The 12,119-nt window shown below is 41.1% G+C and overlaps 2 protein-coding genes across 3 annotated transcripts; both read left to right on the forward strand.

The window, feature by feature from the left end:
- Window positions 1-188: 188 nt before the first annotated feature.
- Window positions 189-6,667, forward strand: eif2s2 (eukaryotic translation initiation factor 2, subunit 2 beta). Its single transcript, XM_056385084.1, has 9 exons — window positions 189-333; window positions 1,995-2,178; window positions 2,321-2,421; window positions 2,632-2,761; window positions 2,844-2,944; window positions 3,279-3,427; window positions 4,645-4,701; window positions 4,811-4,896; window positions 5,351-6,667. Exons 1-9 carry the CDS (start codon window positions 319-321, stop codon window positions 5,524-5,526), a joined length of 999 nt encoding a protein of 332 aa, XP_056241059.1. The 5' UTR covers window positions 189-318; the 3' UTR covers window positions 5,527-6,667.
- A 508-nt stretch (window positions 6,668-7,175) lies between these two features.
- On the forward strand, window positions 7,176-12,051 carry LOC130174851 (serine/arginine-rich splicing factor 6-like). 2 transcript variants are annotated; one of them, XM_056385082.1, is made up of 6 exons: window positions 7,176-7,400; window positions 7,795-7,955; window positions 9,660-9,778; window positions 9,903-10,105; window positions 10,229-10,315; window positions 10,468-12,051. In XM_056385082.1, the coding sequence occupies exons 1-6, from the start codon at window positions 7,294-7,296 to the stop codon at window positions 10,913-10,915; spliced, it is 1,125 nt and encodes a 374-aa protein (XP_056241057.1). In that variant the 5' UTR covers window positions 7,176-7,293; the 3' UTR covers window positions 10,916-12,051. The 2 variants fall into 2 exon arrangements, with proteins under 2 accessions (XP_056241057.1, XP_056241058.1); XM_056385083.1 differs by having other exon boundaries at window positions 7,795-7,928.
- The last annotated feature ends 68 nt before the right edge of the window (window positions 12,052-12,119 follow it).

Here is a 12,119-nt window from a genome sequence, read left to right on the forward strand (position 1 = left end):
TCACCAGAAAGAAGCAGCATAACTGTGATTATCCAGAATAAACATATAACACGTACACATTACTGCTGGAACAGTTCTATTACACATCTACAGACTCTCAATGGATAGTAATTAGTAACGGTTTTGGTTCTGCAACGTTGCTCTTGAACAGTGCTCGACTGGAGCAAGCCGTCGCAGAAATTTCACGTCTGGATTTGTCGACTTCACGCATGCGTACTGCAGCTCCACCGCTGATGCAAGAAATTTTCGGCGCAGCGGTGTGGGACTGATCGGGAGACAAAAAGTAGCCAGATTTCAGACACTTTTCAACCTGCAAATATGTCAGGAGACGAGGTGAGTCGCTGTGATTTGTCTGACGGGTAGTCCGTTTCGGTGTTTAGAGTTCTTGGGTGAATTTCGGTAAATGATTGGATCAGATGGATGTTGAAGATGACTTTGGGCCTGGGCGCTGTTTCTCCCCTCCCTGTCCGCAGCACCTCTCACATGGCTACAGGCGAGCTAACAACCGCCCGACCGAGCAAAAATAACAAGAAAATTCCCAATACACCACTGTATCACGATCTATCACGTCGTGTAAATCATTAATATTTGTAGTGGTTCGCCAATCCGCTCTATCACAGCCGCTGGGTGACTGAAATTGAAGAACCGAAGTTAGCGAGCTAACGTTAGCTGGCCGTTAAATAAGCTGCTGCGCTTATGGTTGATTTTTCTCAACCAGAAACCGAAAAGACAAAGGTTTAATTAAGCGTTTTCATTCTATATTACTGGCATTACTCTGAAACAGAGTGTTGACAGAAACAATTAACTGCTGGTTGTCGTTGTTATGAGTAAATGTGGCGATATTTAGTTTTCTTTCAGTTTTAGATCAGTTCAACGTTGTATTTGCAATGTAGCGATATGCGCAACTAATTTTAAACAAACGCAAACTAATATTGGTTCATATGGATACGACGACAAACGAGGAAAGGGATGTACTTGTCATTCAGTTGCAATAATTAGTTTATTTCCTGACATATCAGCAGTCGGTAAGCCCGGGAAGAGAATCACAATATTATAATATTACTCATATCACCTCTTCTGCATTATCTATTCATACCGTTAAAACTTTCGTTTCTGATTGTTTGGCTGGTGTCTGTGTGATCACATTCATTATCGATTAATTTAGTGTTCATGGTTCCAGGTAGACATGTTCAGATTACCATCCTTGTCTGATAAGCAGTCCAAAACAATAAGATATTCAATTAATGATCACACAATATTAATTTTTTTTTTTTTTTGGCATTTGTGGTAAACATGAAATAATCTGATCTGCAAAATATTTTTGCAGATACCTTTTCTGCAACTCAGTAAGTAAAGTGGTTGCTGCAGCTTTAGATACTTGGTTGGTTGGGCATAAAATATATTATACTACAAGGTATAGTGACAGTACACCAGTTTCATTTAATCTTACAAGTTGACTTTATTTGGTGAAAGTAACCATGAGCTAAACTTATAATAATGTCACTGGCAGATGACCATGGTGTAAGAGTGATAATAGACTCTGAGGTGACCTGATGTACGAAAATAACAGAATCAGATGTCCTTCTCCCTGTGCCTCATCTGGTGATGTTGTATGTCAGATCTTATGTCCTGTGACTCATAATGACCACTGTGAAACACACTGAAAATGACATACAGTGACACAGGCGAAGCTTAAAAATTATACCACTATTTAAACAAGTGATAAAAATTTCAGCCACTGATTGACACTGAGACCGTGTTTCTACAGTAGCCAGAGATATCAGTTTAAGGTTAACACTGGTAACTTAGAAGAAAAGTGGACGGCCATCTGGAACTGTAAAGAGTTATCCGATTGTCTGCAAGGTTATTGAATCATAAAGTATTTTTCACGTGGGAAAAACAAACACGTCTCAGCTGAACTATCCTGGCCATAATTTTGTAATCTTGTCAACAATCATAAAACTTAATTTCTTTAGTGTTTTTTCCTCCTGCAGATGATTTTTGATCCCAACATGACCAAGAAGAAGAAGAAGAAGAAGAAGCCCTTCATGCTGGATGAGGACGGAGGAGAGGGGGTGGGAGGAGAAGAGGCTAAAGAGGTGGAGGCAAAGGAGGCAGAACCAGAGGCTGGAGATGACAAAGAGATAGATCTGGATGACGATGAAGGCAGGAAGAAAGGTTCGAGTGAAAATAAAGATGGTTCTCACTGAAAGTGCACATTTAAGCCTCGGTATCGGGGCATATTCTTCTTGAGGGATGTTACTCTTCTGCCAATATGCATTAAGGTAGAGCTAATCTGGGTTTGTTTAATCTTCTCTAGAGCCGTCTGATGACTTGAACGATCTGAACTTCTTCAACCAGAAGAAAAAGAAGAAGAAACCCAAGAAAGTATTTGATAATGATATCGAGGAGGGATTAAAGGTCAGTGACTGCTAAATGACTACCATTTTTTCTTTTTTTTTCTAGTCTCGTCACTTGTAGTCTGCATATTTCTGTCCTTCTAATCATCTTACATCAGCCTATTCCACTTTTACTGTTGCTTTCCCATCACTTTCCTTTCTTGTCTTAACCTCAAACGCAGTTAGTGCTCATTATCTCCTTGCTGAATTTCTTTTAATTGGTCCAAACCAGGAACTAAAAATTGAAGGCGAACAGACAGAGGCACTGGAGGAGGACAACCTGGACTTGATGCTTCCTACCAAAAAGAAAAAATCAAAGAAAGTAGATTTTGATGAGGGAGAACTATTGGAGAAGGACGACGGTGAGAATAAGTCACCTCCTCTTTAATGTAGCAAACTAAAGAAAGACGTACGTGTGATAATGTTTGTGTGATGTGTTTCCAGCTCTGGAGGATGATGAGGGGAAGAACAATGATGGAATCTCATTCAGCTCCTCCACAGGACCAGCCTGGGCTGGCTCAGAAAGAGACTACACTTATGACGAGGTAGGCAACCTGTAAACACACACACACACACTAAGTTATGTCATTATGAAGTTTTCACATTACATGATTTTAAGACTGACTGTGACATACACTTTTCATCGTGAATAGATTAGCTTAGAAATCATCAGCTCATCAGCATGGTTCTTATATTCCTGGAATCCTGATGCTTTCCTCTACCCTTTCATATGCAGATATCTGCCATGTTTGAGAATGAAAACCTGTGGTCATACAGACAAAAAAGTCAAGAATTAAAGCATCTTTAAGATCTTATCTTGATGTAAACGCTGCTGGTATCAGCTTCGGTTGGCGTAACACTCTGGCATCTCTTTTTCAGCTCCTGAACCGAGTCTTCAACATCATGAGGGAGAAGAACCCAGACATGGTGGCTGGAGAGAAGAGGAAGTTTGTGATGAAGCCTCCTCAGGTGGTCCGAGTGGGAACCAAGAAAACCTCTTTTGTCAACTTCACAGACATCTGCAAACTGTGAGCCTCCCAACTTCCACACTGACCTCCCAAACGGTTCTTGTCAATCTCAGTTAGGGTTGGTCGATCTGGCCAAAAGATTATGTCACAATCTTTTTAGGTGGAAACACGATCCACAATCTGAATTGCGAGTCTGGCCACAGATTTAGTTGAACTTGCGATCATACGACTAGTTGTGCTTATGGTAGCCTGAACTCAAAGCCTGTCACTTCAACTCAAAGGCACAACTCACAAATCCTGTTTCTGCTCTGATTTTATTATGATAGTCCTGATTGGAAGTTGTGATTCATATCTTTGATGCACGCTTATTCTTTCGAATGTCTGTCTGCTCGCCACTATTCTTTGGCCTGCCTGTCTCTTGTCCTGCAGACAGACTGTAACTCCACCGTCTTCGACTGCAACTGGTGGTATGGTTCTTGTTCTGCTCAGGTGTAGTACTGATATAGGTGGCACTATGCCAAGATCATGGAGGCTGCAGAACAGACTGCTGTCTCCAGCTGCAGTTATCAAGCTAGCTGTTTAACTGCTAACAATAGGCTGGTAAGAAGTGTCTGAGCTTTTAAATTTTAATATCATGTTTCTCTTCTGCTAGACGAAAGCCCATTTTACAATCTTCAATTTCATCTGCTCTTGATTATGGTGATACTGTATATATGCATGCTTTTCCAACCACCCCAAATCCTCTTGACTCAATATTTTATATGAAAAGGTGGGATGGCCCTCCTTCACAAATGGAATGCAGCAGTATTGTATGTTGTTTATTCATTAGGCTCTACTGCATAACTGCCTTGTTACCTCTGCTGTCTGCTAGATTAAAGTACAGCACATACAATGTCAGGTCACAGGACATTTTAACTGAAGCTGTATCTCTTGTTCACACTGAACTCGGAAAAACTGGTTTCAAATACTATGCTGCATACAACTGGTTATTTTTGTACAAAGGCCTCTCTTGGAAAAGATTCAGATCTTAGTGAGACTACCTTTTTTAAGTAAAGCATTTAATAATACAAAAATATGATCACATGTCAAAGTAAGATCATCCAGGATATAAGACTGTTGGTTCACTCACCCCTAATCTCACTTCACTTTGATACTTAGAACGTTTGACTAAAACCAATTCAGCTGGTTCAAGCCAAACTCCCAGTTCTCTTTTTGTAATATATGATGATGAATGGTCTTGTGTTATCTACAAACTGACTTCTCATACTTCATCACAGGTTGCATCGTCAACCTAAACATCTCCTTGCTTTCCTTTTGGCTGAGCTGGGAACAAGGTACGTCCTTTTATTTGCAGTGTACGGCTTTTATAGTTCACCACTGAAAGGAAACATCTCTGTGTACACTCTAATGAAAGTTTGATTGGTGCCTTTTTTCTGTTATCAGTGGTTCCATAGATGGAAACAACCAGCTTGTGATCAAAGGCAGATTTCAACAGAAACAGATAGAAAATGTGTTGAGAAGATATATCAGTAAGTGGGAATTAAACCTATTATTTGTATTTTTTTTAATTAATGCTTTAATTTTGTGCATGAACAATCTGTTTTCCACCATACACACAGGGTCTGATTTCAGTTTTGGTCCGAGAATGATTTATTACCTTTTTATAGACACTTCAATGCAACTGGGGCAGAGATGGCTATGAGATATTATGAAATCATTTTTAGTTGGTGGAATTCATCTTGTCTAAATCAGTCTATAATTACAACATAAGTAACAGCCCCCACAAAGTTTTCACTTCAAATTTCACATTAAAATGCATTTAAAAGTCACCAGTCTCCTCTGGAAGAAGCAGAAGTCATAAAGTTGTACAAAGCCTTTTGTGTCACCTTGTACTTCTCTACTGAGAACAAAATAACATCTAAAGGAATATACAGTGAGCACCTCAGTATACTGCACTGCTAATAACTGTCTTCTCCCCTGCAGAGGAATATGTGACATGTCACACCTGCCGTTCCCCAGAGACCATCCTGCAGAAAGACACTCGCCTCTATTTCCTGCAGTGTGAGACGTGTCACTCCCGCTGCTCTGTTGCTAGTATCAAGACTGGCTTCCAGGCTGTGACGGGCAAGAGGGCGCAGCTCCGCGCCAAAGCCAACTAAAGGCCACCGAAACTGGGCTCCCCATCCTCTCTCGGCCTCCCCTTTCCCCTAAGGAGGGCTGAAGCTGGGGTTGGACGCCACCTTGATTTGTTAAAAGGACTCTCTGAATTGAACTGCGGGAGGGTTTGGCAGTTTAGTTGTGTCATGGCCTGACCAGGCAGGGAGTGAGAGAGTATCTAAAGCTGACAGAGGGGGTTGTGGGCACTGTAAGCAGATGATGTGTACCACATACACTGTAGGATGCATTTGTTGTCTAGCTGATGAACCCTCTGTCTCCAAGGTTGTTTTTTTCCCCCATTTGCTGTAATTCTTGGTTCCTGCAAGAAAATTCTGATTTAACATGGCTTGAATCCTTTCTCATTCATTTTTCTCCCATTAACCATACACCAGACATGAATATTTCTTTGAATAAGGAATCCATTTCGCCATGCAACCAGCCAAATTGTAGTTAAGCTAAATTGATCTGCAGTAACAGAGCATAGTTGCTTTGTTAATTGTAACTGTGTGGCTCATGGTCGCTTCTTTATTCTTGAGCTCAACCTTGCTTAAACTGAAGGTTATGTTTCTGTTTCTGGTCTGGCTCCAAATAACAGAACTGCCAGTCCTGAATTTATAGCCCTAGTTTATCAAGGATGAAAATCAAAGTCATCAGGCTGGAATACATACAGAAAGATGCGTCACTGTTAACAAGTCTGTGACAGGCACCTAACACAGATCTCCTTTGATTGTTTTATAGCAGATGACCACAAAGTCAAATTAATAGGGGGAAACCACCTTCTCACTGGCAAATTTAATAGTGAGGTTGTGTTTGAGACAAACTGAAATTGTAAAGTGTGAGTGCTATTGAGGCATTTATGAGCAGTTGTGTACTTAATTATTTCTTTGACTTCAAAAGTTCAGATCAATACAAAAATGACCTCTAAGCTGGTGCGTCGGTCTCCTCTTACAGGTCATTATTTTCAAATGTGAATCAAGAACTTCGCAACACAAGCTAGCCAGGATATGAAGAGTTTCAGTCCAATGATACTGGATACATGATATTGGTTCTGTTCTGGTTTGAAAAGAAAGTGAATAACAAAGTCTGACTGGAATCATTTTAAAACCTGGTTTTTACAAAAATAAAATATTCTCTCTCTCTCCATTACTGCTTTCTCTGTACTTATATTGTCACAGTTTGTTTTGTACAGAAAATAACTGGTGAATCTCTGGATCTAGTACAACTTGTAAATATGTGTACCTCATGACTTGCTGAATATTTAGTTTCAAAAATGTATGTGAAAACATAGCTAAAACGACTTGAGACAGTTTGCTCTTGATATCTGTGACTGATTACCCTTATTGATTGTCACAAATTTGTTAACGCCACAGAAATAGAACCGGCTGGATGGGCGCTCCATTCTCCACCTTATGGTTTTGTTCTTGGAGCGGAAGTCTAGTTTTAACACCTCAATTGTTTTAGTTTATATTTGTTGGTCAAATTCATAGTAGATTGATTGTTCAGTTTATAAAAATATCGGAAAATAGTTAAAACAACACGTTCGCAGAAAAATTGCTTGTTAAAACGGGTAAAACTGACAGGAGCTTTTAAATTGAAGTTCCGTAGCGGAAATCTCCCACCGTTAACTTCACAGTGATTGGCTGGTTTTGGCGCAGTCGCTGTCAGTATCTCAGTAGTAGGGCCATTTCCTACTGCAGCAGCGTCCTACTCCATAGCTGTTTTCGTCGAAGAACAGTCCTTAAAGTTAACAACATTGATTGGTGAAAAACATGCCTCGGGTTTATATTGGACGACTGAGCTACCATGTCCGCGAAAAAGACATTCAGAGATTTTTCAGCGGATACGGGAAACTCATGGAAATCGATTTAAAAAATGGGTGAGTTTTCGCTGGATTGCTAACGTGTCTTAGCGCTGGTGTTAACCTCTCGTGTTAACGACGTCAGTGCCGATATATGAACATTTCACGTTTTAAAGCAAATGTATTTTTATATCCACCGTCGCGTCAACTTGCAAAGTTTTCGCTGTTTTGCTGGACGGTTACCATTACAGATAACATTTTTATTTGTTTGTTGAACTTTGGTCTTGCCCGTGTGGCCAATGTCGCGTGGCCAACATGGCGTCTTTGTGTTTGTTATAGCGCGGAGCTAGCGGGCCCTGCTAAGCCTACAGCTAGCTCAGAGCGAATGAACATTATGTTGACTGAATATGACTGAAACTTTTTTGTTGTTATTGATTTATATTTAAACTTAACTTAAATATTTCCCCTTTAGGTATGGATTCGTGGAGTTCGAGGATAACCGGGATGCCGATGATGCCGTATATGAGCTGAACGGGAAAGAGCTGTGCGGGGAGCGTGTGATCGTCGAACATGCCAGGGGTCCGCGGCGAGACCGAGATGGCTACGGTGGGGGTTACTGGGGTGGTGGGCGCAGTAAGTGCAGTCTATTACAAGATACCCTCTCTTCCCCATCCCCTTGGGGTGAGGTGTCGATGTGGACTGCACAGAGAACTGTTTTGTTGATTCATACGGTCGCTGTTGATAGGCTTACAGCTTTAGTTTACACATATTTGACTTTTTACATTGACTTATTTGTCAGGTACACTTTCACGGTCCATAACCAACCAATCCTTAAATGCCATGTTAATACGTTATGTGACTGCACGTTTATGTCTCAGATTGCATGCAGACATGTACAGTTAGAATAATATAAGTAGTGATACTGTACTCATAGTATATTTATAGTTGTTACTGTATGTATTAGCACAACTAAATGGAGAAGTTCCTATGTAACCAGGACTTATCTACCTTCTTCTTGTTCAGGGAATCCAGTTTAACTTTTTTCCCCTCAGTCTCATCCTGCTGAACAGTTCTGAATTTCAACCATCAAGGGTTGGTGACCTGCAGGTTTTTGCTCCTCCCCTGTGAGCCGCACTTGACTGGTCTGTGGTTCATTAATGGGAATGAACAAAAAAATGCAAGTCAGAGCCCTCAAACAGCAGAACTCTGTCTAGGTTATAGAGTTGGCATTAGCTAAGGTAACTTGAAAGCAGGGATTTCTTATCACGGTTTGCAAAGTGCTCTTGGATGATAATTATGTTATTTGGTGAGTGATGTTTTTGAAGGTGTGAATTTCCAAATTTGATGTTTGCACCATAGAAGAAAGCTAATCACCACAAACCTAGCTAGTGTAGTTTTAGCTTAATCATTAAGACTAGCCTAACATTTTCTTGTGAAATGTGTATTTTTAACTTTGGTATATATATTTTTATATTCAACATTAACAAAAGTCCTTGATGTTTCAATTTGAAAGAGTCCAGTTGCGGGCTGAGGCTGAGAGTCCATTGAGGCTAAAGATGACTGGCTAAGATGACTGCCTGTTCCGTTTGGCCTTGGCTTTCACCTTACAATGTGTGTGTGACCTTTGCCCCCCCCTTGATCCTTGGCTGACCTAACCGGAAGCCATGATGACAGCAGCCTTTTGCCAATAGACCAGGGGCGATGGTGAGGATTGCCATTGGTTTTTATGTTGACAGCAAACATAAGTGGATCGGCTCTAGTAAAGAACTTACAATCAAAAGAAATGTTGTAAGTGGAAAAACTGGTAAACAACAAAATTTCAGACTGACATCTGGTCAAATAAAAAATATCAAAAGACTGGTGTATGTGTTTCTCTACACCGTTCTTTCTCAATTTGATTGAACAGTGTCCTTGACCGCAACCTTTGTGGATGCTTCCTTTCTGTTTGTGTTACAGGGTTCAGAGGTCTTGAAAGAACATCACTGTCCATTTGTTTATGCAGCCAAAGCATCACAGTGTGATGTACAAAAGTAAGATAGGCTTTGTATTGCCGGAAACAGATGCAGTGGTGTTCTTTGCAGCAGAGAACAACTTCGAAATACAGAACAATACAAACTTTAAAGAGCCCATGCAGTGGCTTGTAGATCACTTATCTGAAGCTTTGTTTGAAAATGGGATCAGAGGGACTCCTTACATTAAGTTCAAATTTTTACCCCCTTGGACTTTTATCTGGCAAGTCACTGCCTTGTGTTCATTTCATAAGCCAGGCCAGTAGTTCTTTGTGTCTTGGCCATTTTAGTTGTTTCTAACTTTTTTCATGTGCTGTTGTTTTTAAAGGTAGTGGTTACAGCAGCCGAAGCCGCTCTGGCAGGGATAAGTATGGACCTCCAGTCCGTACTGAGTACCGTCTCATAGTGGAGAACTTGTCCAGCCGCTGCAGTTGGCAGGACCTCAAGGTACATGTTTGAACATGAGCAGTTTCCTCAGTTTGGTTTACTGTGGTCATCACAATGATAAACACCACCTAGACTGTCAGGTTAGTTTATTATATTTCGCTCTGCATTTTTCTGCATCCACCAGGACTTCATGCGTCAGGCAGGGGAGGTGACCTACGCAGACGCCCATAAGGAACGCACCAACGAGGGAGTGATCGAGTTCCGTACTCACTCGGACATGAAGAGGGCTCTGGACAAGCTGGATGGTACAGACATCAATGGGCGGAAGATTCGTCTGGTGGAGGATCGACCTCGCAGACGAAGATCTTACTCTGGCAGCCGCTCCAGGTAAGAACACTACAGCACTAAAGAAATTCTTCAAGCTTCAGATTTGCCGCTGTTGCTGGCAAAATCACAACACAGAAAAATTAGCTATAGGTTTGTTTTTAAGCTTTGTCCTGTCATCCTCAGGTCTCGTAGTCGCCACCGCTCCCGCAGCAGAAGCCGCAGAAGCCACAGGAGCAGGAGCTCCCGTAGTCGCTCCAGATCCCACTCCAGGTGAGGATGTGCATGATCTATAGAAATTAAGAATAAGATGATTTTAAAATACTGACATAGATAATAAAATACTGGCATAAATAATAAATGTTTCAAGCTGTATATTGGATCCTGTGATGGGCGTTGAGTTGATAAGCATTTTTTCCTTACAGGTCTCGTTCCCGCAGCAACAAGAGACATCATCATTCCCGCTCCAGATCTGAAAGGAAGTCTCGCTCCAAGTCAGGAGAAAGCAAATCACGGTCTCGCAATCGCAAATCACGTTCTCGATCCCGCAAATCCAAATCTCATTCGCGCTCCCACAAGTCCCGATCCCGTTCGGCCGACCGAAAATCCAAGTCCCGTTCAGAGAGCCGCTCTAAGGTAAAGTCAGAACGGGATTCTCGCAGTCGTTCCAAGGAGATGTCCGGCGATAAGAAGTCCCACAGTCGTTCAGCTTCCCCAGTAGAGAACGGGAAGGAGGAGCGTGCTGCCAAATCTGCCTCCCGCTCCCCTTCCCCACAGGATGATGACCGCCGGTCCAAGTCAAGGGAGAAACGCTCCTGCTCAAAGTCCCGCTCAAGATCTGGCTCACGGTCTAGATCAGCTTCGCGGGATTAGTGGAATTAGAGAAAGGCGTTCTCTTTGTTGAGCCTGAGCCCTGTGCTGTACATAATGAGCAGTGTTGTCATACTGACTTGCGCTTCCTGATTTGTCTACTTTTCTCCTTCAAGAGTGCACTAGTCTTAAACATTTTAGATGCAGTTTTATTTGAGGATGCACCACAGTGGCAGGACTATTTTTTGGAATCACTTCGGCCCCTGAATCTGCCTTCCAAAAATTCTACTTGTTACACCAGTCTGTTAAAATGAAATGCTGTTAGTAGCTCAGTGCAAATTAAGTCAATTATTTTAATTTAATTATCCCAGTTTGCCACAGATCTTATTGGTTTGATTCAGTTCACTACCACTAATGTCTGCATCATTCATTAGCATTGTTTGATACAACTGTTATGATTTGTTACTGCATGGTTGTGGGAGAAAAGTAGCATATGGATGCAGAATTGGAGTGGTTTCTTTTTTGATCTGCGGTCTCAATACTTGCTTTTCAAGGAATCGGCTGTCTTGGTTTTGCATTGCGAACCTCTGAAATGCACAACAGGATGAAAGACCTTGCTCTGCAGAACGGCATATTTACAAGAAAATAAGGGTTTGTATTTCATGTTTGAACAACTTGTATTGTAGGCAGACTACTATGATCCCTTTTTGACCTCTTGTACATAGAACCAGTGATCAGCATCTAAAACTGATTTATTGCTTTTTTTTTCTGTAACTTTGAGCAGGTTGTCTGTGTAAGACCCCCTTTTTTATATTTGGTTATTTTTAGTTAGGCTAAACCTTCAAAGCCTCAAATGCAGTGTCCTGTTTTCCTTGAATTTCCTGCTTTGTTCTGATTGCAGCCTTGAGTCCTTTTTTGATTTGTTAAATCTTAAGGGTTAAGGATTTTGTCAAGCCTTTGCTTGTTTAAAGTGTGCGGTTGTACTGGAGTTATTTTGTACTTGAATGGTACATTCATTCAAATCTTTGGAGGGTCTGCTTCTGGGTTTATAACAAGAACATCATCAGACTTTACTGAATGCAGCCCTTTTCTCCATCTTGTGGAACAGATTAGTATTTTTTTTTCTCCATGCAATGAGATCTAAAAGAAAATGTCATTTTTTTTATTGTATGTTCAATTAAAGATCTTAATGAAAAATATTGGCGTGGTATGTTTTGTGTCAGGATTGTAAAAGCCTTGACTGCAGTATCGACATGACCTATATCCT

The sequence above is a fragment of the Seriola aureovittata genome, chromosome 9, assembly GCF_021018895.1.
Source record: "Seriola aureovittata isolate HTS-2021-v1 ecotype China chromosome 9, ASM2101889v1, whole genome shotgun sequence".
Taxonomy (NCBI): Eukaryota; Metazoa; Chordata; class Actinopteri; order Carangiformes; family Carangidae; genus Seriola; species Seriola aureovittata.

Excerpts from the sequence above, each read along its gene's own strand:
- LOC130174851 (XM_056385082.1), top strand. The coding sequence starts at position 7,294 with ATGCCTCGGGTTTATATTGGACGACTGAGCTACCATGTCCGCGAAAAA. Across the intron at positions 10,106-10,228 it reads TACTCTGGCAGCCGCTCCAG|GTCTCGTAGTCGCCACCGCT; the intron begins GTAAGAACACTA and ends TGTCATCCTCAG. Across the intron at positions 10,316-10,467 it reads CGCTCCAGATCCCACTCCAG|GTCTCGTTCCCGCAGCAACA; the intron begins GTGAGGATGTGC and ends TTTTCCTTACAG.
- eif2s2 (XM_056385084.1), top strand. Across the intron at positions 2,945-3,278 it reads GAGACTACACTTATGACGAG|CTCCTGAACCGAGTCTTCAA; the intron begins GTAGGCAACCTG and ends TCTCTTTTTCAG. Across the intron at positions 4,897-5,350 it reads TGTGTTGAGAAGATATATCA|AGGAATATGTGACATGTCAC; the intron begins GTAAGTGGGAAT and ends TCTCCCCTGCAG.